Source organism: Triticum aestivum, chromosome 5B (assembly GCF_018294505.1).
Source record: "Triticum aestivum cultivar Chinese Spring chromosome 5B, IWGSC CS RefSeq v2.1, whole genome shotgun sequence".
Classification (NCBI taxonomy): domain Eukaryota; kingdom Viridiplantae; phylum Streptophyta; class Magnoliopsida; order Poales; family Poaceae; genus Triticum; species Triticum aestivum.
Window position 1 is genome coordinate 83,643,289 of NC_057807.1, and position 24,845 is coordinate 83,668,133.

At 45.4% G+C, this 24,845-nt stretch overlaps 2 protein-coding genes across 3 annotated transcripts in view; both read left to right on the forward strand.

Moving 5' to 3' along the window:
* Nucleotides 1–11,429: 11,429 nt before the first annotated feature.
* LOC123110533 (BTB/POZ domain-containing protein At3g50780) lies at nt 11,430–14,211 on the forward strand. 2 transcript variants are annotated; one of them, XM_044531074.1, is made up of 3 exons: nt 11,430–11,816; nt 11,997–12,738; nt 12,990–14,211. In XM_044531074.1, the coding sequence occupies exons 2-3, from the start codon at nt 12,073–12,075 to the stop codon at nt 13,887–13,889; spliced, it is 1,566 nt and encodes a 521-aa protein (XP_044387009.1). In that variant the 5' UTR covers nt 11,430–11,816; nt 11,997–12,072; the 3' UTR covers nt 13,890–14,211. The 2 variants fall into 2 exon arrangements, with proteins under 2 accessions (XP_044387009.1, XP_044387008.1); XM_044531073.1 differs by having other exon boundaries at nt 11,431–11,714.
* An 8,721-nt stretch (nt 14,212–22,932) lies between these two features.
* Nucleotides 22,933–24,845, forward strand: part of LOC123110534 (protein DA1-related 1) — an 8,512-nt gene continuing 6,599 nt past the window's right edge. The window contains exon 1 of the mRNA XM_044531077.1: nt 22,933–23,177. The gene's annotated coding sequence lies outside the window, so the exon portion shown is untranslated. The remainder of the gene's footprint in view (nt 23,178–24,845) is intronic.

Genomic DNA, 24,845 nt, shown 5'->3' on the forward strand with positions numbered 1-24,845 from the left:
TTATTTTATTTTTCCTTATATCATTATAAATGTTTATTATTCATGCTAGAATTCTATTAACCGGAAACTTGATACATGTGTGAATACATAGACGAAACACCGTGTCCCTAGTATGCCTCTACTTGACTAGCTCGTTGATCAAAGATGGTTAAGTTTCCTAGCCATGTACATGTGTTGTCATTTGATGAAAGGAATCACACCATTAGGAGAATGATGTGATGGACAAGACCCATCCGTTAGCTTAGTATAATGATCGTTCAGTTTTATTGCTACTACTTTCTTCATGTCAAATAGATATTCCTCTGACTATGAGATTATGCAACTCCCGGACACTGGAGGAATGCCTCGTGTGCTATCAAACGTCACAACGTAACTGGGTGATTATAAAGATGCTCTATAGGTATTTCCGAAGGTGTTTGTTGGGTTCGCATAGATCGAGATTAGGATTTGTCACTCCGAGTATCGGAGAGGTATCTATGGGCCCTCTCGGTAATGCACATCATATGAAGCCTTGCAAGCAATGTGATTAATGAATTAGTTGCGGGTTGATGCATTAGGGAACGAGTAAAAGACTTGCTATTAATGAGATTGAGCTAGGTATGGAGATACTGACGATCGAATCTCAGGCAAGTAACATAGCGATGACAAAGGGAATAACGTATGTTGACATTGCGGTTCGACTGATAAAGACCTTTGTAGAATATGTGGGAACCAATATGAGCATCCAGGTTCCGCTATTGGTTATTGATCGGAGAGGTGTCTCGGTCATGTCTACATAGTTCTCTAACTCGTAGGGTCCGCACGCTTAACGTTCGATGACGATATGTATTATATGAGTTATGTGTTTTGGTGACTGAAGGTTGTTCAGAGTCCCGAATGAGATCACGGACATGATGAGGAGTATGGAAATGATCGAGAGGTAAAGATTGATATATTCGAAGGTAGTATTTGGACAATGGAATGGTTCCGGAGTGTATCGGGTACATACCGGAGTATCGGAGGGGTTACCGGAACCCCCCGATGGAATATTTGGGCCATATGGGCCATAGGAGGGAGGCTAACCAACCCACAAGGGGCTGGTGCACCCCCCACAAGGGAGGAGGCCGAATTGCACTAGGGAAGGGGGTGGCGCCCCCTTTCCTTCTCCCTCTCCCTCTCCTTCCCCCTTTCCCCCACAAGGGGCTGGTGCACCCCCCACAAGGGAGGAGGCCGAATTGGATTAGGGAAGGGGGTGGCACCCCCCTTTCCTTCTCCATCTCCCTCTCCTTCCCCCTTTCCCCCTCCGGTAGAAGGAAAAGGGGGGCCGAATCCCACTAGGAGTCCAAGTGGGACTCCTCCCCACTTGGCGCGCCCTAGGACGGCCTCCTCCCCTCTCCCTCCTTTATATACAGGGGCGGGGGGGGCACCCCATAGCACAACAGTTGTTTCTTAGACGTGTGCGGTGCCCCCCTCCACCGTTTACTCCTCCGGTCATATTGTCGTAGTCCTTAGGCGAAGCCCTGCGCCGATCACATCACCATCATGGTCACCACGTCGTCGTGCTGAAGGAACTCGTCTACTCCATCGACACTCTGCTGGATCAAGAGTTCGAGGGACGTCATCAAGCTGAACGTGTGCAGAACTCAGAGGTGTCGTACGTTTGGTACTTGATCGGTTGATTCGACAAGATGTTCGACTACACCAACCGCGTTAAGTTAACGCTTCCGCTTTTGGTCTACGAGGGTATGTGGACAGACTCTTCCCCTCTCATTGCTATGCATCTCCTAGATAGATCTTGCGTGAGCATAGGATTTTTTTTGAAATTGCGTGCTACGTTTCCCAACATTTTTGACATCTGGGTCCCATGCCATTGTCAACGTAGTCAATAAACAAGAGAACTGCACAATGAGCGGCTGACACCAGGGACCCAACAGCTCGCCCAGTTATTTTTGTTTTTGAGACGGAAGCAGGGTGTCAACTGGGCTATGCGGGGCACTCTGGCCTGTCTAGCCAGCCTTTTCTTTTATGTTTACTACAAGACCATCCCAGTAGTTTTTTCTGAAAATGGTTAGCCCAGTGTTTTTTGTTCTTTTGCAGAATACCCAACCGAGGCCTACTTGCTTTGTCAGCCCTGTTGGGCTGCAAATCTTTCAAGATGAGGAGAGCTTCATTCGGCCTGCCCAGAAAATGGGCTATCAGTAATGAGAAATGGGTTGTACATTTTTAAAACACATCAAACCGGCAATTAGTTTCAAGTTTCTTTTTTTCATTTTGAGATTTTAAATTCCATTGATTTTTATGCATGGACAATTATTTGGATTTTATATTGATATAAATTTATTTTTAAAATTAGTTTGAATGTGACTCGAAATTTTGAGATTAAAAACAGTTCGGACCGCACCGAAATATGGAAAATTTATTATAATTTTTTTAACCATGGCCACAATATGAACTGTAATGCTAACAGAAAGAATATGGGCTCCAAAAAACCTTAAGAATTAGCAAATAGGATGTAAATTATTAGAAATAATGGCAGATGGGTTGTATGGTGTTTTCCATAGATTTGAGGCTGACTTGTGCGCCTACTATAGGTTGACGTGTACGTTTTCCTAAAAAAGGGTTGACGCACACGCTACACCGTGTCAACTTAGTCAATGCACGAGAGCAGTGACTGTTGGATGTCCATCCAACGGCCGTCGTGCTTCTTCAATCTCTGCTCTTCCTGCTCCAGCCGCTCAAATAAGCACCTGCAGGACTGCCTGCTCCCTCCTCCCGTGGTCGGCTATGCTGCCACGCAGGCCTCTCTGCCCCACCCTACTCCCATAAATGGCTTGGCCATCCCTCTACTCACCCACACCTGCTGTTATTCTCCAGCGACGGTAGACGAACCAGTAAACCCTCATACTCCCCTCTGTGTGGGAAACAACTGTCGAGTCTTTCCTGGCTCCGTGTCACTCCCTTCCTAGGCTTCGCCATCGTCCACCGCCATGGTGCTCTCGGCGCGGCGTGGTCAAAATGGTCAACAAAGGACATCCATCAGAAGTGGATTGTACGTGGAGAGGCTGACAGCTGGGTCCACGGTCGCACGCAAGAAAATGCCTCCTTATTACGTGCAAAATAATGATTCCTCCACCTGACAGTTGGGACCCACCAGAAGGGCCTCTGTATTTCATGAAAAAAGTGTTCCCCCCGCTGACAGCTCGGACCCACCCGCTATATCTTCGCATGCAAGGAAGTGCCTCCTTATTACGCACAAAAAAAATGAATACTCCCCCTTCTAGCTTGGACCCACCATAGTGGGAGGATGACTTGTGGGCCTACTAAGTTGACACGGACGGAGGGCTTTGTCAACTTAGTCAATATGAACGATTCTAGCTCCAGTGAATGTATGATGTCCATCCAACGGCTGTAGTGCTTCTTCAACCTCTGGTCTTCTTGCTCCAGCCGCCCAAACCAGGGCCGGTCATGCCGCCTACTCCTGCCTCCCATGGACGGCTCTGCTGCCGCGCAGGCCTGACCGCCCCACCCTACTCCAACCTCTGGCCAGGCCATCCCTCTACTCACCCACAACCCTTGTTATTCTGTGGCGACGACAGCCTCACACCGCAGCCGAACCAGTCAACCCTCGTACTCCTCTCTACGTGGGCATCCACTGCCGCATCTTCCCCGGCTCCACGTCGTCCCCTTCCTAGGCCTCGCCATCGTCCAGTGCCTTGGTGCTCTCGGTGTGGTGTGGTCAATGTGGTCAAGGAACGACTTCCATCGGAAGAGTACTGTACATGGAGAGGCTGACAACTAGGTCCACGACCGCAGCAAGGAAGTGCCTCCCTATTACGCGCAAAATAATGATTCCTCCACCTGACAGCAGGGACCCACCAGACTGGCCACCGTATTTCATGAAAAAAAAATCCCCCTGACTGCTGGGACCCACCGGCTACATCTTCGCACACAAGGAAGTGCATCCATATTACGAGCAAAAAATATGATTGCCCCCCCTGACAGCTGGGACCCACCAGCTATTTCTTTGCATGCAAGGAAGTGCCTCCTTACCTCCGTTATAGCTGGGACCCACCCGGTCGAACCGTATGTAGGGTTTTCCATCTAGTCACGAACGTGTACGTACATACTGGTCGATCAGTCTGTCTGCAGGCTGCAACGATGAACCGTGGCCGAGTAAGGAAGGTCACGTGTCATAGTAGAGGCGCGGGCGTAGCATGTCACATAGTCCCGTCTATATCGTGTACACGTACATACAGCCAGGGTGCAAGAAAATAAATACGGTCACGTACGTACATACGGGCGGGGTCTCGATCGCCTACTCGCGCATACGTATGGCCAGGGCTCATGTACATGGAAAGGCAGTGGAGAGCAGTGATAGTGTCCTGTTCATCGACAGCCAACCGGTTGGGTAGGAATGAAGAAGCTGCATCATATTCACCGGGAGGCAACGGAATGCATCCTGATCATCGGGAGCCAACCGGCTTGGACGGAACAGCCGAAATGAGGCCTGGCGTACTGCAGAACAAAGGAAACGGCCTTCTGTTCGAGCGCCTACGGTCAAAATGGGATCATGTTCACCGGGAGGGGTCTGGCATGCCACAAAACAGAGGAAACAGACTTCTCTTCGACCTCCTATAGTCGAAACAGGATCCTGTTGATCGGGAGGGGTGTGGCGTACTGCAAAACAAAGGAAACAAACTTCTCTTCAACCTCCTACGGTCGAAACGGGGTCCTATTCATCAGGAGGGGTGTGGCGTACCGCAAAACGGGACTCCACAGGCTATTGTTCATCCACCGTCTACTGCCTCGCTCCAGCCTCCATGGGCTACTGTTCATCCATCATCGACCTCCTCCAGCCTCCACCTGCGACTATTCATCCACGACATCTCCCTCCTGCCTCCACCAGCTACTGTTCATCCACGGGCTCCTATTCATCTAGTCTCCATCGGCTACTGTTCAACCAGCCCTCCATGGGGGTCCTATTCATCCAGCCTCCACCGGCTACTGTTCAACCAGCCCTCCACGGGGTCCTGTTCATCCACCCCAACCGGCTCGATCGGGGTCCTGTTCATCCAGCGGCAACAGCCTCTCCTACCACGGGGTCCTATTCATCCAACCCCCAACAACGCTCACTGTTCATCAAGAGGCAGCAGGTTCGATCAGCTTCAGTTAGCAGCAGTTGCGAAGGAATCCCTCAATCGGGTTTAGTTAACAGCAAGGGACTGATCGATCGCTTGGGTTCAGTAACGCGTAGCCAGTGCAATTGCCCAGGTTCAGTAAGTGAACGCCTCGCTCGGGTTCAGTTAGAGCCCAACGCCTCGCACACATGCGTGTATGTGTACGAGAGAAACACGCAAACCTCCATGCATCGCTCGGCCACGACCACCCACCGTAACCGGGAACTCCCCGAAATTTTCCTCACCCTTGCTTCTACCATGGTTTTTTCTGTCATGGACGGCGCAAAGAATGTCATCCAGATGCTTCTCCGGCCCGCCCAGGATGAAAAGCCCATTTTCTGTCATGGTTTTTTGTGATAGAAGTGGGAGAGCCCACCACATCTATGATGATACTGGGTTTTGTCACAATTATCGTCATAGAAATGTCATAAGCATGACAAAAGAATTTCGTTCGGCCTAAAATGTCACGGATGTGTCTTTTTTTTGTAGTGAAACAACTTCAGATTCATAATATTCAATCCAACACAAAGAATTTCAAAAGAGTGCCCCAAGATTTCTACAGGAGAAAGTAGGACGAAAACATGCATCAATGCCTATGCATAGATTACCCCAATGTCACCTCGGGAATCCGCGAGTTGAGTGCCAAAACATATATCGAGTGAATCAATAGAACACCCCATTGTCATCATGGGTATCCACATGGAAGACATACATCAAGTGTTCTCAAATCCATAAAAGTATTCAGTCCGATAATAGTGTACCTCAAAGGTAAAAACTCAATTCATCACAACAAGATAGAGAGGGGAAAACACCATATGATCCAACTATATTAACAAAGCTCGCGGTACATCAAGATCGTGCCAAATCAAGAACACAAGAGAGTGAGAGAGAGAGAGAGAGAGAGAGATCAAACACATTGCTACTTGTACATACCCCTAGCCTCGAGGGTGAACTACTCCCTCCTCGTCATGGTGGCCACTGGGACGATGAAGATGGCCTTCATTGATGATTTTCCCCTCCAGCAGGGTGCCAGAATAGGGCTCCAGATGGTATTTCGAAGGTATAGAGGCTTGCGGCAGCGGAGTCGTAGTTCTAGGGTTATTTCTAGGGGTTTATCTATTTATAGGATTTTGGGCGTCAGTCTCACGTCAACATGGGCTATGAGGGGCCCATGAGGCACCAAGGCGCGGCCACCCCCTGGGCGCGCCCTGCTGGCTTGTGGGGCCCTCATGGCTCTTCTGGTCCTCCCACGAAGCTTCTAGTGTCTCTTTTGTTCCAAAAAAATCGTCAAAAAGTTTCGCTGCATTTGGAGAACTTTTATTTCTACACAAAAAACAACACCACAGTAGTTTTGCTGAAAACCATTCAAATCATACCAAAACCATATAAAATTGTTGTATACATGCCACGGATACTTCATAAATTTTAGATACGTTGGAGACGTATCACCTGCCGAGTCGGCACAAAAAATCATGCTGCCGAACACGAAAAGCTGCCCAGGGACGTATACGTTCCCGTAGTCAGTGCCACAGTTGATTTGCAGATGAGCCATCAATCCTTCTGTCGATCTCACAGCGGAACTCTCATTGAAAGCACTAGGGTCGGTGTTAAAACCGACAGACCTCGGGGTAGGGGGGGCACGAGCTATGGATCTCGGACAGATGGTAACATGAACTAGGGAGACGATATTTACCCAGGTTCGGGCACTCTTGATGGAGGTAAAACCCTGTGTCCTTCTCTTGTTTATATTGATGGTGATGTATCGAGTAAAAGATTGATCTACCTCAAGATTGTAAGTTGTGTTCTAACCCTAGGGCTAGGTGAATGTAATTTTGATTCCATCCTACTACAGGCTAAACCCTTTGGCTTATATACATGCTAGGCAGGGAATCTAGGGTTACATAGTCGGTATCAAGGAGAATCGCATGGAGGTGGCAGGAGATGTCTTGGAGTATACGTCGAGTCTTCGGCAGATATAGTATTGATCATGTTCCCAACGTGTAGCTTCCGGAGTCCACCTTAATGGGAATGAGGGCCCACTAGCCCATTTCGAGGACCACGGGATGACTAGGTTAGTACCCCCTAGTATAGGACACCGTCAAGAACCAAGAAAGATGATCCCAAGGACGCACATGTTTTAGCTCTCTACGAACGATATGATCAAGCTACTCACCTGAGAGCCCCCATTGATAGTACTACTATCGATCCTATAACCCGGTCTCCTAACTAACACCATGAGACCAGTAATATAGAAACCTATCAAGGTTATACTTTTGCCTTGTGCATAATCCACTTGAGATGGATGATGACAATCATGCCCGACTCAAGTTGGACCACCTTTCTTGGTTGTGTCGTCTTGATGAAGACTTGTAAATTGATCCCCCATACTCCACCATGGGAGAGCCTCTCTTAGGCACATCCTCACTCATCCATTATCACTAGAATGGATGACAAGCTTCAACCATGTAATATCTTCGCGATGCTCCAGTTGAACTTGCACAATTGAACCTTGATGACAATCACCACTTGATGTCATCCTCCATGGGTTATATGAGATCTTCCTTTTGATGCAAGCACATGGAAAGATACCTAACTCCACGTAGCAACCTCTCATAGATCATGGGTTAGTACACAAAGCGTAATGAACAATTGTTTACCATACCATGAGACCACTTAATCCCACTCGATACAACATCTACGCTTAGTGTGTTGATCAACTTGAAACCACTCTTAGCACTTCCTCTTGATCAACCTAGTCTATTTTCTTCTCTCTTCATTAAGACGGTGTCTTAAAATTAAACATGAATGGCCACCTAGTCTTCTTCTTCAATACATGCTTGCAGTAGGTTCGACTCTCACATGACCAATCTTTGGATAAGTCCTTGAATACTAGCTTGGTCAACAAATAATCTTATGTATTCAACCTTGAAGCCAACATATGATCTTCAAGCATTTCCTGTAGACAAACCCTCAAAGTATAATTCAAACCAACTATTAGTTCATAGGGATTGTCATTAATTACCAAAATCAAACATGGGGGCGCCATGCTCTTTCACTAATGTTAAAATATTAGTGACATGCAACACTGCACTAACAAACACCGTTGGTATCTTGTGCAAGTCACCGGTAAGTTTCTGCAGTAGTGTTGTGAAGTGCTTTCCGGCAGTCTTTCATTGGTAGAGTATTTTCCGAATACACTTGTTTGTTCAAAAATGATCTCTCGCTTTGCGGTTAGTTTTTAGGGTATAAGGAGACCTGAATACAAACAACTACACCGGAGGGGTTGCGCGTCTGCCAGCGCATTCGGACGGCAGACGGGTCATGGCCTCCGGCGAGCCAGCTACGACCGGCCTAGTGCCGGATCCATGCCCCATTTGGGCGGACGCAATGGATCCCCGGCGGATGGAGTCCGAGCGCAGCTGTCCACGGGCCTCCTCCCGGGCGCGGCGGAGCGCAAGCCGGACGACCATCTCCTCATCAGGGCCGCGCGGGATGAGCTCGGGGTCGACAGATCTGGAGGTGAAGGACTCGGATCCGCTACCCACCATGCCGGAGACGACCGAAAGGAGAGGGAGACGAGCTTGGGTGGCGGAGGGGAGTGGAGGGGAGAGGAGTGAAGTGGCTAGGGTTTGGTCCGGTGAGCGAATGGGAAGGATATTATATGGGGTTGGGTGGGACAGCGTGGGTCGGGTCCGATGTGGTGGGCGTGCCCGGGCGTGCCCGGGCGCGCCCGGGCGCCCCATATCCGCCCCATGTTTGGGCTAAATATGGGGGGTGTCGGTCAGCCCGGGCATTTGAGGGTCGTTTGAGGGGGCCCTCTGAGTCAAAAAAATCATGACCGGACAGTGACTGGGCGGTCTGCTGGGGCGGGTTTGAGGTGTCCGGCTGGAGATGCTCTTACATGTTTAATTAGGTCGGAACATGAGAGGTTCTCCACACAATTAGTCATGATATTTATTAATTGATTGACTTTATTTTCTTGTAGTATATGAAATGAAATAGTAACCTTGTGTAATACTCCCATCGTACCTGAATATAAGATGTATCGACTTTCATGCAATTTAAACTTGTGTATGTTTGACTAATATTATGTAATAAAATATCAACATCTACGATATATAAAATAGATATAATATGTAAATACTTTTCGTGATGCATCAAATGATACAAATTTTTTTTTGCGAAAAACTTCCAATCTATTCATCTTCAATCATGGCAGTACAATGAACACCAGAAATAAAAATTACATCCAGATCTGTAGACCACCTAGCGATGACTACAAGCACTGAAGCAAGCCGAAGGCGCGCCGCCGTCATCACCCCTCCATCGCCGGAGTCAGGCACAGTAGACAGTCAGGAAATCGTCGTGCTAAGGCCCCATAGGACCAGCGCACCATAACAGCAACCGCCGCCGATGAAGAATAACGTAGGTTTGAAGGATTCAACCCGAAGACACACGAACGTAGACGAACAACGACGAGATCCGAGCAAATCCATCAAAGATAGATCCGCCGGAGACACATCTCAACACGCCCATCAACGATGCTAGATGCACCGCCAGAACGGGGGCTAGACGGGAAGACCTTTATTCCATCTTCAGGGAGCCGCCGCCATCTCGCCTTCCTAAGCATGACACAAACCCTAACAAGACAGAAAAAAACGAGTGAAAATGGAGCCCTCCCGCCGGCCCTTGGCAGAATCCACCACGCCCCCATGGCCCTAGGGCCACCAGAGACGAGGCGGACTTGCGGCGGCACCGGCGAGAGGCAGAAACCCTAGCTTTCTTTCTTGGAGGAGGAGGAGCGACTTGGCGTACGTACTCTAATGATACAAATTTGACATTGTAGATTTAATATTATTTTTTAAATAATTTGTCCAAAATTGCATAAGTTTGATTTTTGGAAAAACTAATACATCGTATATTTTGAAACGGAGGGCAAAAGGTGTATTATCAACACTTGGTATATATATTAAAATTTGTCGTGGGGAAAGGGAGTCGCCCGCATCTTTTCTTTCCGCTCTCGTTTCTTGGGCTGGTAGAAAGGAGCACCACAGCTATTTCTTGGTTTTCCTATGGACACACCAAGAAAGATGATGTGCACTTTGGAAATTTTCCAATTTTCAAACCAGTCATGCAGTATTCCCGAATACCCGCCACAACCAAGTTGATGCCACAACTTGAATCTGCCAAAACAAAAATATACTCCTTTTGTTTAGGTGTGTAAGTCATCTTATAAAACCAAATAATCCCAAAACACTTAGGCACAGTGCATTAAATTCTACCTCGTTTCTTATTTTTTGACATATCAACCAATAAGAGACGTAGGGTGTGCATGGTTTCAATGACTTTAGACTATCAAACACGACATGCAGTGGTTAGTGCATTGTATGCAATGCTATCAATTAATAAATGAACATTAAGTTCTCTCGCTTTTTTCTCCCCTTAGTCACGGTGCACAATCTAAAATAACTTACTCACGTAAACGAAGGGAGTAGTATGATTTTGCGGACACTGTCTTTTGATGGTCCACGAGAACCTTAAAGAAATCCAGGAAGACGCCGAAAGTGCATACGAGGCACACCATTTCCTTCCTTTACATAAAGTCATCTCCTGGCCAGAACCACTACGCGCTAGTATAAAAAATATAAAATGGATGCATACGAAAGCAATCCATAAAAAAACCTTTTCTCCTAGCAGTACTAACCAGGGATTAAAATTCTGTACAAATTAGATCAACCAAGGATTTGGATTCTGTGGTAATATTTCTATCAGAACCCACCCAAAGGACCCTTGGGCTAAAGAATTACTCCCTCCCTTTCATACTATAAGAACGTTTTTGATACTAGTATAGTGTTAAAAACGTTTTTATATTTTGGAACAGAGGAGTATCTAATTTACTATTGTATTATCCGAACTGCACTTGTGAGGCTGGTTATAATGGGTAGTATCATAAGTTAGTATCATGCATATGATACTAATGTATGATACTACCTCCTTAATGCATAGTATCATATGTTAATATCATAGATGACTTTATTTATTGCCATGCATGACACATATACTAGTGTAGCATTTATTATGATACGATATCATGATATGATATTCAATCATCTTTTACTTCATTTAATTCTATGCCACCTCATTAAAGTTGCCTAGTTGGCTATGATACTCCCATTACAACCAGTCCGAAAGAAGATGAGGATCCGTTCCACACATCCATGTGGAAGGGTGTGCAGTGTGCAGTGAGGCGGAGTAAATTGGAGGCATTGCCAGGAAGAGGAGAGGCACGGGAACCCACGCCGGCTTGCTTCTTCTCGGTTACCCAAACAGTCGCACGGTCCAGACAAGGCATTGGATTCGGGGCAGCAATATACTACTACTGCTCCAGTACTCCTCCTTGATTGTGCCCTGCCCCGATTCTGAAACTGGCAGGCAGCAGCTGAGCTAGTTGCTACTACTGCTCTGGAGCTCCAGCCTGAGGCCAGAGCCGCCGGCGCAGGAAGCGCGCGGTCACCTCCCCCTTCCGCTCGAGCTGTTCTTGGATCGCTCGTTCCTGAGGTGAGTGGGTCGAACCACTCTCAGCCATGTGCATGCTGTCACCGAGAAGAATCTGTAGCTGCCCTGTTCTTGGGTTTCCCAAGGTGGAAGAAGAACCGTCCGGTCAGTAGATGCGGAAAACCCGCGGATTTCGTTGCATGGATGTGGTTGCGCGGAGGGCGTCGTGTTCTTGCCATTCTTCTGCATTTTCTCTTTCTTTCTTCCGCAGAAACATTCGGTCCGTGTTCTTGTTCTCCCGGTGTTGCGCCTTCCGCAGGAGCTCTGATCTTGCACGAATTGCAGGCGGAGGAGGAGCGGCTCTCGAGATCTTGCCCGCCTGGGCCTGGCCGCGCTCCAGATGCGGAATTGACCTCCGGGGATGGAGGAATCGAGGCCGAGGAGGGCGCAGCCGGCGCCGGCGAGGATCCGCCCCGTGCCGATCGCCGTCACGCCGGAGGGCTTCTGGTGCTGCCCCTCGCCAGCGGCGCTGCACAAGAGCCTCAAGAACCCGCATCACCACCACGGCCACGCCGGCGGCAACAGCCACAGCCATAGCCACAGCAAGCAGCAGCGCAAGATCCCGTCGGCACCCCCATCCGTGGCGCCCTCCGTGCAGAACGCGCCGTCCGTCACCGACGAGCCAGGGCGCCGGGAAGCTCCCGACGAGCAGAACGCGGCGGCGGCCGAGATTGCGGCGGATAAGCGGCCGGAGCAGGCTGGCGACGCGGAGGCTCAGCAGCACAAGATCTGCGTTGGGTTCGGGCAGCCTGAGACGAGCGACCTGACGGTGATGCTGTATGGCAAGGAAGGGATTACTGTCAGGATGAGTGTGCATAGGGACGTTCTCTCTGGAAGCAGCGCTTTCTTCGCCGAGAAGCTCTCTGACGGCGACAATGGCCATGGTGGCTCTCTGGTGCCATGCGTGGAGATCCATGACTGCGACGATGCCGAGATCTATGTGGAGACTGTCGGGCTGATGTACTGCGACGAGGCGAAGCACAAGCTGCTCAAGCAGAATGTGTCGCGTGTGCTTCGCATCATGAAGGTATATATGCATCTTCAGATACTCACATTTCAGTCCCGCAAAAAAAAAAGATACTCACATTTCAGTGGCTTTGCCTTTCTTTTGTTGCAAAGCTCATGTTGCTTAGTTTCTTAGATTAGATTTTACATAAGTTTCATTCTAAGAAGAACTGCATGGTAGTCAATTTTTCCCGAGCTCTATATAATCTTAGTAGTTCACGTACTCGGTAGCCCCCGCATGTTTGATCATGAAAGAAGTGGCTAAATTTGCAGGTTGCTGAATTACTCGGTTTCCATGCTTGTGTGAAGTCATGCTTGGATTATTTGGAAGCAGTTCCTTGGGTCGGTGAGGAAGAAGACAGCGTTGTGTCGTCCATACGACATCTTCAGAGCAAGTCTTATGGAGTTAGCCCTCTGCTGAAAAGAGTTACGTCTGACAGCCCGTACTCACCAACCGATACTTTGTCTCATATTATGGAGATGGTCTTGAAGAGCAATGATGACAGGGGACGTCGGGAAATGAAGGCCCTAGTTCTGAATCTTCTCAAGGATAGCAGCCGTTGCACAGATGGAACATCAGACATCTGTTGTGAACTATTTTACGGTTCGTGTCGAGGTTGCTTGGAAAGACTTCAGCCACTCTTTGTGGAAGCATCTGAAGCAGGTTTTCCTTCCCAAGTTACACGCCAAATAACTCTGGAGACTGACAATATCCTCTGGTTGGTTGAGATATTGGTTAACCAACGAATTTGCGATGATTTTGTGGTCATGTGGGCAAGCCAAAGTGAGCTTGCGTCATTACATGCAAAATTGCCTATCGCCTCTCGCCACACAGTTAGCAGTATAACAGCAAGGCTCTTTGTTGGCATCGGAAGAGGAGAAATGCTTCCGTCCAAGGACACTCGTCTTCTCCTCCTGCAAGTCTGGCTGCAAGCACTCATCGATGACTACTCATGGCTACAATGCAGCTGCCGGTCATTTGATAGGAAGCTTGTCGAGGAAGGGATTGGGCAGACAATCCTGACACTTCCTTTGGAAGACCAGCGGTCTATATTACTGTCATGGCTCGGGAGGTTCTTGAAATTAGGCGATAACTGCCCGAATTTGCAGAGGGCGTTCGAGGTATGGTGGAGAAGGACTTTCGTCAGACCTTATGTCAACCAGGCAAGGTAATGTCTGTCCTATGATCAAACAGAAGCTCATCTTGAAACGATAGGGAAGAGTAGTGATTGTAGCCCATAGATTCTTTCGGGGATTGTCGTGGGCAATCTGATAGTGGACATGAAACCCGGTGAGAATTTCAGTGGCTAGTTTTTCCTTACTGCGTAAATGTCGATGACACAGGAAATTTGTATGACTGCACGTTTTAGCCTATGATGTAAAACCGTATGCTTTTCCAGTAGTTATAAGAAAACCCTGATCAACAGCTCCTTCTCCATTGTACTTCTTTTTTACTTTCAAGTTGTTATCAAATATGACCATCATTTCCCCTTCTTGTTAGTTGAAGATTGCGCATGGATTGTCTAAGGACTGTACACATTATTTCCTTCTCCGGCAGAAATTCAGGGTTGTAAACAGCCCCATATAGCAATCAAATTTGGTAGGAATTGAATTAAGAACTACTTCCAGTGCCCACCGTATAATCTCAGAAAATCACTCCTGATATGACAAAAGTAGAAGTCACTTTCATAGTAAAAATCCTTTTTTCTCAGGAGCTTACAGATAGAAACAATTATGACTCTTATGCATGCATTTAGTCCCTTTCACATCTTTATATCTCATGGAATTTGTATCAGCCAAAAAAAACCCTCTGAAATCCCCCTGGATTTCCACATCAAGATGTGAACAACCCAAACAAGCTGATGTAGACGACACCAACAGATGCTCTCTGTTTCTGTAGACTGTACCTGCACCGAGGCTTCTCGAGAATGCGGAAATATTTCGAGAAACACGAGTGAAACGCATAACATTTAAAAGAAAATAGTATAGCTGTCTAAGGACAGTATAGATCATTTCTTTTTCCGGCAGAAATCTAGGGTTGTGAACAGCACATATAGCAATCAAATTTGGTAGAAACCGAATTCAGAACTACTTCCAGTGCCCACCATAATCTCACAAAATCACTGGCTGATATGGCAAAAGTAGAAGTCACTTTCATAGTAGAAACAGTGGTGACTGTGCATTTAGTCCCTTTCACATCTTTATACCTACTCACTGAATTTTTATCGGCCCAAAAAAAAAAAAATCCTCCGAAATCCCATTGGGTTTCCACATCAAGATGTGCACAACCCAAACAAAGCTGATGTAGATGACACCGACAGATGCTCCCTGTTTCTCTAGACTGTACCTGCATCGAGGCTTCTCGAGAATGCACAAACATTTCAAAAAAACATAAGCGGAAACTGTAGAAACATTTATAAAAGAAATGGGATAAATGCTGACCAGAAGCATTCATATCAAAACTATGTTGGCCAATTGTTCTATATTTTCTTCAACTGTCTTGGTTGTGGATAGAGATGGTGGATGAACTTGCAGATGGAGGTTGCCTGGGGCATGATTAGGTGTGGAAGAAAGGAGCTATGTTCCTATAAATGTTCCTATCAGGTACCTATGACATGTGTGCATCAACTTGACACAAATAGTCTCCGTGGCACTGGATCAGTTGAAGCTGCGCCTTAGAAACGCCACGGAAAGCAACACAACCTTGCATTTTGTGATGGTGATGATGATGATGTGATGATATTTCGTTAACCGTCTTTGTCAATGACTAGTGAGGTATATGCGTGATAATTAACCTGTATTTCATGGAACCGGAGGCACGCGTAAATCCCTCGCACATGATGATTCAGGGGATTGTTTGGAATGCAAAGAGTTTTCCTGAAAACAGTTCAGTTCCTGCATGAATCAATTAAAATTCTGCTAATATCTTCAAAAAGTGAGGAAGGGGAAGAAAGCTTTCAGACTACTTCCTCATCGAAATCAATGAGAAAATGTGACTTCCCCCCCATTATTCAGGTTTTCTTTTGGTATCATGGGCAGGGTTGAATTTTTGGCATGCTAAACTTGTGTAGTCCGTTCTGTTTCGTCTGGGGACACAGCAGAAGTTCAATGATAATCTGGATTCTGGGTTAGTGTCTCTACTAAGTTATCTGCCAAACATGAGCTGGGCCAACTGCCCCACATGGTGCAGTGGAGCTTGCTTGGTTATGCATGCATACCTAATCATCTACTATAATTAGGTGATGCCGACTACACATGCGTGCTGCATCACTGCAGTATAGACAATATTTGTGTGCGCATCTGCACGTTACTGTTGTTTTTGTTGTTGTTGTTCTTTTCTCTTATTTTATGCAAGAGTGGTTCTAGACTTCTAGTGGTGCTTAATTCAAGTGCTGTGCAGAGTAGTACAGGGCATGACTTTGATGAATTATCCTATTGGATATTATTGTGAGCTGGTGAACCTAACCAGAGTAAAATAAGGGGCTTCAGTGCCCCTAAGTCTCCAAGCTGTGTGTGGTGGTCAAGGAGAAATTTTATTTTATTGTTGCATCATTTGATTGATCAATTTCATTTCTGAGCCTAGACAAACTATTTAGGATCCTCTTGATATATATTTTTTCCCATTTCGACAGGGAGTAGATGAATATAATGTAAATCGACGAACTACACTTCTTTCATCACGTGGTTATGGAATAACTATGCTTAATACTAAAAAGGTGTGTTGCTGAGTCAGTGTTATTAGCCCTTGGATGTTTTTTTTTTGAAAAACCCCACACATATATTAATTAATTGACACAAATATTCGTACAATCATTCGTTACAGCACTTGCCACGCAGGGCGGAACACTATTAATAAGAATATCATCAGACCTATTTATAAAACTAAATTTTGCAATCTCATGCGCCACCATATTCGCCTTCCTGTTAATCTTGGTGATTTTTAAAGTACTCATCATCTTGGAGACACTCAACGCTTCCTTCTTCAAATCCACAAGGTTTGACCTGTCCAGGTTATCATTTGCAAAAACCGAGGCCACAAAAGAACAGTCAGTTTCTAAAATAATGGGCTTGTGAAGAGTGATACCAATGTAAAGGCCTGAGATGGCTGCTCGAAGTTCCGCTTCCTCAGCACAAAGACATGAACCAATATAATCCCAAGAAGAAATAAGAACTTCTCCAGAATGATTTCTAACAACCACCCCAACGCTCGCTGCGCTAATGGCCTCCACAAAACTTGCATCAACATTAATCTTGAGGAATTCCGGAGTGGGAGGCAGCCATGGAACACAAATCCTCTCCACATTACTAATGGGTTGTAAACCATCAATCACACCCTTACATTTGTTACTTACCTCTACCTTCGTTTTTGCATGACAAGATGAGAATGAAGCCCAATAATTTTGAATAAAACTCACTGAGGCCGAGATAGATTCCTTTCCTTTACCAAAAATCAAGTCATTTCTCAAATGCCAAGCTCTTCATAATATGAAAATTGTTTGCTCACGCATAGGCGAACTTAACTGATCCAATAAAATAAGTAACCAGTCCGGCCCCCGAACAGTTTAAAATGTCTTCATCCGGCAAATTCCACACCTCTCTCAAACTCATACGGAATGCACGTATCTTGGGACAGCATACCAAAGCATGAAAAACACATTCATCTTCAACACCACAAATTGAGCACGTACCTAGGATAGCTTGATGGTGTTTTACTCTGTTAACTTGTACGGCTAGGCTATTAGATGCAGCCCTCCAAGCAAAGATTCTAATCTTCTGAGGAACATTAGCCTTCCAAATAATATTCCAGAGCCTCCTTTCCCCATTAACATATACACTGGAGTTCCCCGGTGCCATGTCCGAGTCCTTAATATTCAGGGCCAACCTATACGCACTCTTCACTGAAAACAACCCATTTTTCTCATGGTGCCAGGCGATGAAGTCACCCTCGTTCAAATTCAGAATGCGTAACTTCAAAATTTCCTCCGCATCATGAGGGTAAAACAGATGCCTGATTAAATTCTCATCCCATCTCCTTGAGCCACTCATGAATAAATCAGCAACCCATTTGACCCTCGTTCTGGTCCTCTTAGCAGAAATTTTTAGGCCAGAATCCCTCGGGAGCCAATTATCCCTCCAAATATTTATACTAGCACCATCGACGACTCTCCAGATGATACCCTTTTTCAATAACTCGAGTCCATGCACAATACCTTGCCATGTAAGCGAAGTCGCTTGAGGGAAGACAGTATCAATAAGATGCCCATGAGGATAATATTTAGCTTTCATCACCTTTGCACACAAAGAGTCTGGAAAAACCAATAAACGCCAAGCTTGTTTGGCCAAAAGTGCTTGATTGAAAAGCCTGAGGTGCCGAAATCCCATACCCCCTTCACCTTTTGACTTTGTTAATTTTTCCCAAGCCAACCAATGAGTTCTTCTTCTATTCTCCTCATCACCCCACCAAAAATTCCGTATAATTTGAGATAGTTCATCACAAAGAGTCATAGGGAATTTAAAAATACTCATGGCATAGACCATAATGGCCTGAATAACAGACTTAATCTGGATATCCTTCGCCCTGCTAGAAGCATATTTTTCGATCCAGTCTGAACCCCTCTTAAGAGCTTTATCTTTTGTATATTGAAATTTGCCGGCCTTCATACGACCTTCTGGAACTGGGAGGCCAAGGTATTTATCCTCAAACCCATCGCACGTGATTTTAAGGATAACCAGAAGAGACACCTGAATCTCAATAGGACACTTTTTGCCAAATAAAATGGAACACTTGTCTGGACTTAATAATTGGCCTGTACCCTCCTCATAAGCCGTCAAAATATCTTTAATAGCCAAAGCTTGATCAAGAGAACCCTTAAAAAATAGGAGACTATCATCGGCAAATAATAAATGAGATATACCTGGAGCATGTCTGTTCAGTCGGAAATCTTGGATAGTCCCTCTTGCTGTCGCATCATTGAGTAATAGCGAGAGGGCCTCAGCAACAAAGAGGAATAAGTACGCCGATAATGGATCCCCTTGCCTCAACCCACGTGAAGGATGAAAAGACTCTAACAACTGGCCATTAAAGCGCACCGAGAATTTCACTGAGGTAACACAAATCATAATCCAATTAATCCAGATTGGATCAAAACCATATGCACGAAGCATACATTCCAGGAATTTCCAGTCAACACGATCTATGCTTTAGCTAGGTCCAGTTTATATGCACAGTATTCTCCACGAGAATCTTTCAAAGTATTCAACGAGTGCATACATTCAAAGGCGATAAGAGCATTATCTGAAATTAATCTTCGGGGGATAAAAGCACTTTGGGTAGGGGAGATCATACCATCTAGCAGCGGTCTTAGCCTATTGACAAGGCACTTTGAGATAATTTTGTATATAACATTGCAAAGGCTAATAGGACGAAAATCTTTCATCGACTAGGGATTCTTAATTTTAGGAATAAGAACAATAGCTGTATCATTTATCCCCTCTGGCATACATCCCGAAATAAAGAATTGCTGGACAGCCCGAACAATATCCGTCTTAATTAAACCCCAATTTCTTTGAAAAAACCCGGCTGGAAACCCATCTGGTCCCGGGGCCTTCAACGGCCCAATTTGGAAAAGGGCATCACTAATTTCTTGTTCAGAGAAAGGTTTGCAGAGATCTTTATTCATATTCTCATTCACCACCGGTTTCACAAGTGATATAATACGAGACGGATTGACCATAGAGTCACAGGAATAAAGATCCTTAAAGAAAGAATTTGTGATACCTTTAATTTCCTCCAAATCCTTTGAGAGAGACCCATCACTTCTTTTGATAGCAGAAATATTGTTCTTCTTAGCTCTCCATGTGGCCTTTCTGTGAAAAAATTTAGTGTTTCTATCCCCCCATTTCATTTTGTCCAGACAAGATCTCTGCTTCCACATGATTTCTTCCTTAATTAGGAGCTCATCCATCTCTGCGAGGATTTTCTTCCTCTCCACACTTGCTTTAAGATCATTTCTTTTGAATAACACATTTAATCTTCTACGAGCAGATTCAAGCTTTTTAGGCAGATATCCGATATGAACCTTACTCCACCCATGCAGAGACTTCATCATCTTGTTTAATTTATTTGCCACATCTTCCAGATCATTAACGTGCGAACTATTATTCCAACATGATTCAATCTGATATTTCAATGCCGCCTCTTCTCTTTCCCAATATGCTTCGTATTTCAACTGTTTAACAAATTTTCCAGAGCGAGGAGCCCCCAACATTTCAATAAGAATAGGACAATGATCTGACCTGGAGCTAAGAATATGTGAGACCTTGCAGTCTGGAAACATAGACGACCATTGTGGGCACGCCACCGCTCGATCAAGCCGCACCTTCACATTTTTATTGCCATGCTGCTTATTATTATAAGTCCAAGGAACTCCATGAAAGCCCAAATCAAATAAATTGCACTCGAACAGAATTTCACGAAAATTAGCCAACAGTTTGGGAGACCGCTTTACCCGAGAAAAATGCTCATTCTGCCACATAGCCTCATTAAAATCTCCAGCCATAAACCATGGTCCAGCCCCAAGCGGTTTAATTCGCCTTAGTAGCTCCCACATAACATACCTTTGGTTGGCCTTTGGTTCCCCATACACAAAAGTGCTTCTCCATTTAGTTCCAGCACCATTGCTGATGTACATGTCAATAAAATGATCTCCATATTTGTTCAACTCCAAGGTATAAAGGTCGTCCCAAAAAACCGCTAAGCCACCTCCTTTTCCTGGAACAGAAACAGTAAATACATTTTTCATACCAAGGCGATAACGCAAACTCTCACCATACTCTTTATTTTGCCTTGTTTCAGAAAGAAAGATAACATTGGGTCGATGTGTCTTTGTGAGGCACACCAGCTCTTGGACTGTCCGAGGTTGACCCAAACCTCGACAGTTCCAGCAAATCATTTTCATGGCTCCTGACGGGCGACATTCATCGCGCCCGTCAGTTGACCGGCAGCCCCAGGGCCGGTAGCTTCCTTGGTATTATCTCCTACATCTTTCCCATCCCCTACAGATTCTCTCCTCCTATCCTGGACCTCTTCCTCACCACCATCAACTTCCTCAGTAACATGAACAGTAGACCCATCTATGCCTACTACAGTTTCAACTCTCTCAACACACACTCTTTTACATGACACACTCATATCCATATCATCCCTAACCTCTAGACTTTCCGTACTCGTGCTGTTCATGTTGAGAATCAGATCTTGATCATCAGCAGCGCGCCTCTTGCTTCCCGCCGTGCTTTCAAGCATGGCAGCAAAAGCCGCCTTGCGGCTGGAGAGCTCGCTGCCACTGTTCGGTGGAGTGGGAACACCAAAAATTGCATGTTTGACACATGCAGATTTCACCATGTCTTTCTCGTCCTGCTCTTGACGGTAAAGCCTCCTCCAACGCTGGACTCCCGCAATGCCGTGAGCATGCCGCTGAACACCAACAGCAGCAGCAGCATCCACGCGAGCACCTTGAGTCCTAGCCGCAGGAGCCGTAGGTCCATCCTCCAGTGGCTGCGCTTGTTCTCCTGTAACCCCATCGCACACCCCGGCAGGCTGGGGTTGTGGCTGGAAAGGCAGCGCAACATCCTCCGGCCCCTGGCTTTGCTGCTGCAAGGGCGAAGACGCATCAGCTCGCTCCTGGCCCCCCAAACTCAGCGCCTGTTGGAGGGAGGTAGCAGCACCCATGGCCATCATATGCCCCTCAGTAGCAGCTTGTGAGGACTCAGGAGCACCCAGGTTGACGTTGAGAAGCAGAGCAGGGGCACCATTGTTGGTGTTGTTGGTACCCCCACCCGACAGAAGGCGCTGCGCACCGGCAGCATCCGGTGCAAACCCGCCCACCGGCGCCGAGGCCATTGTAGTCGCAGCCTCCGAAACGGAGAGTTTCTTGACCGCCGAAGCCACCTCCGTGATGACACCGTCCGACACCGGCATCTCTCCGAAGTTGATATGTCTCCGGAGAGATGACCAGTACGGTGGCGCCCTTGGATGTTAACATGGCAACTATACAAATAGATTAAAGAAGTAGATTCCCCACAAAAATAAAGCTTAAAAAGAAGAGAAAGTTAAAGCTAAATATAAGTGCAAATTTGTGTTTAACCATGTGCGGTACTCGTACATGAATTCCTATTTCAGACATATAAAAACTAGAATATATCATACAACTTTATGCATAAATGTCTAACATTGTGAGTTGCACATTCCTATTGCAAAATGTTGCATCTATGTTTTTGTATTACTTTAGACATAGCAATACCATAACGTAACTACATATAATAATTCAAAGGCGTGAACTAGACTAATCTAGACAACAACGAAACTAGTGCAATCAAAATGAGAAACGAATTTTGTAGTCAAATATGAAATAAAGTAAAACTACCACGCATAAATGTAGAAGTCAAAAAACTAGGCTAGTCTTACTACTGAGCTGCTCAATGAAGAATTAAGAATTACCGGTCTGGGTGAACTTTTATAATAGATCTGATGCTTTTCGCAAAACAAAACAAAAACAGTTTAGTAGCGATAAGGGGTGATTCGATATACTATGTCATTGTCAACTTTATGTATTAAGTATTTTCCTCGGGAAAAAAAGGAAAACTTGGAAAAGAATACCGCTGCTAGCACTTGGATACTTTGGTAAATGTTGTTATGACATTGGCATATACCAAATTAACCCCTTTTTGTGGTGACATTCTAAGTTGCTTTACATTGATATATTTTTGTAGCATATCGTTGCCCCATTCTTTCTATATAGTGTAAGTTAAATTATAGTTGAAACCCTATTAGGGATAATAGAAAATTAAATTAAACATGTCCTATATTTGAGATGCGGAGTCCAGTACTAATTGCTTATGTGTCAGTGTCGGGATGAAAAAAATCAACCCGCAGATATTGTGACTCCTCCTCCTCTAGCCTCCATGTCCCTTGTTTGGGTGATTCCTTCTGCATGACGCCTACGATGTATTCGGCGGTAGGTGTCGCCATTGCGCGCCTCCCCTCCCTCCTCACGTGCCACCTGTCGCGTGCACTAGCATGCTAGAGTGACATCATTGTACCAGCCGCACCGCGCCGCACTATCTATGGGCGGCGCAAGGCGGACTTCACCTCCCCCCCTCACCCCCTTCTGACCCGCAACCTCCTCCATTTTTCTTCCGTCCCTCGAGGTCACACATTTGTTTCCTTCTTGCTCCCACCCTATTTGTCACCTGCCCCCGCCTTGGCCGCCTACTTTTTGCCCGCTCTCACATCTCTCTTGAGGCCTCTCCTCTCTTTATCCTCCCTGTGGGCGTCGTCTATCTCAAGACACCAGTGGTCCGCCCGTCTGTAGTTGACCTTTTGCCCCAGTTCTTCCTGGCGATCCAGCCGTCGACAGATCTGACGCTCTTTCTTCCGAGGGTTCCACCGCACCGACTCCAAAGGTTTGGTGGATTGCTTATAATTTTGTGCTTATATGTTTTTCTACGATGGAGCTTAGTTATTAGACTATGTTGATATTCTTCTTTAATCTCGTGCCCAAACTTTGATCTCTATTGTTCTTGATTTTCTTATTGTTGAGTCAATTTGAATTGGCCTCTATTTGTTTTAGAAGGCCTCTATTCGTTTCAGAAGCTTTGCCTCTATTTGGGCATGAAAAACTTGGGTAGAGTTTGGCCTTCCACTCTTATATTATGATCGAATTGATCAAGTGAAAAGCATAAATCCAGTTGATTTCAAGACCACCTTCTAATCACAAGAAATATCTCCTCTATCTAATCATGTTGTCCCTTTCATCACTAAAGTTGAAACATGGACTCACCAAGTTGTTCTATTAAAAAAATACACATGTAGTGCTTTAGGAATGCCCGTTGATGTGAAAATACTCAATGTGACCATGCAGAAGAGAAGATTGATAAGAAATGATATGGTGGAAAGGAATTATTCGATCTACTTGTGATGGAGTGAACCTAACAAACTCGTGCCTAAATAATGTACAATTGTACATGTTTCCCTTCCTGGAAGCCCCAAAAGGTGTACCAGACAACATTTGGAAGGAAATGGGAAACAAAAGGAAATACGATCTAGTTAATTGGCTGGTTGTTTGCGTGTCAAAAGATCGTGGTGACCTAGGAGTGTTGGATCTTCAAGTAATGAATCCCTCTCAAGATCAATGTTTTCTTGTGGTTAACGCTTAGGAATAACATCTTAACCACAGAGAACCAAATCAAGAGAGGGCAGGGTGAAAATGAATTTTTTTATTTATGTTGCCAAACAAAGACAATGGATCACTTGATGTTTGGTAGTCTTGGCGAAACAAACTTGGAAAGTGACAAATTGTGCTCTAGGCATCACCAGAATGCCTGGTCTATTGATGGGATGGTGGTGATGGTGGTGGTGGTGGTGGTGGTGGTGGTGGGGTAGCTAAATTCCTTTCCAGTTAATTAACGCAAATTAATACTCTCTAGGTTCGTTCCAATACGTTGGACCATGTAGAAAACAAGAAATACAACCTTTTTTGGGAAAAAAATCCTGAGGACCAAGTTGTTGCGATTTATAAACTTGCCATAACTTGGATGATGATAGTATATTGCGGAGAAGTGAAGAGCGAGGAAAAGAAAGAAGGGTTGAGAAGATCAAGACATCTTTGGGGAAACCTATTAAAAATAGTCAAGAGTGGAATCCAAGGGCATTTAGGATTACATTGTGATGTGTAATGTTGGCCGAAGTATTACAAAAAAATTCCTTTCTTTTGTCAAAATTGCAAAAAAATAATCCATTGTTGCTCTTATATTCAAGGTTGCACAATGATTTGTTGGTAAAACTTGCTATCAAGCTGCAGATTAATATTCTAGATGTGTGCGATGTATTCTTTAAAAAGTTGTGGGAGGGCAGCGTTGTCCCTTTTCATTTTACTATCTATTTTTTCATCAGTTTGCATTGAAATTTTTGCGAGTTTGGTATTTTCTATAATGGAAACAAACGAGGAGACTAGTTTCTTGATTTAAAGTTGACCATTTAAAACTTTGGCACATGCAAAAGTATATTGTTCAAGCTTGCAAGAATAACATCACTGTATTTGTCTGTATTTTTTGTGTTTATATATATTCCTA

Bases quoted from the DNA above. Each gene is read 5' to 3' on its own strand.
- LOC123110533 (XM_044531074.1), top strand. From the start codon at position 12,073: ATGGAGGAATCGAGGCCGAGGAGGGCGCAGCCGGCGCCGGCGAGGATC. The intron at 12,739-12,989 runs GTATATATGCAT...CTAAATTTGCAG, and splicing joins GTGTGCTTCGCATCATGAAG to GTTGCTGAATTACTCGGTTT.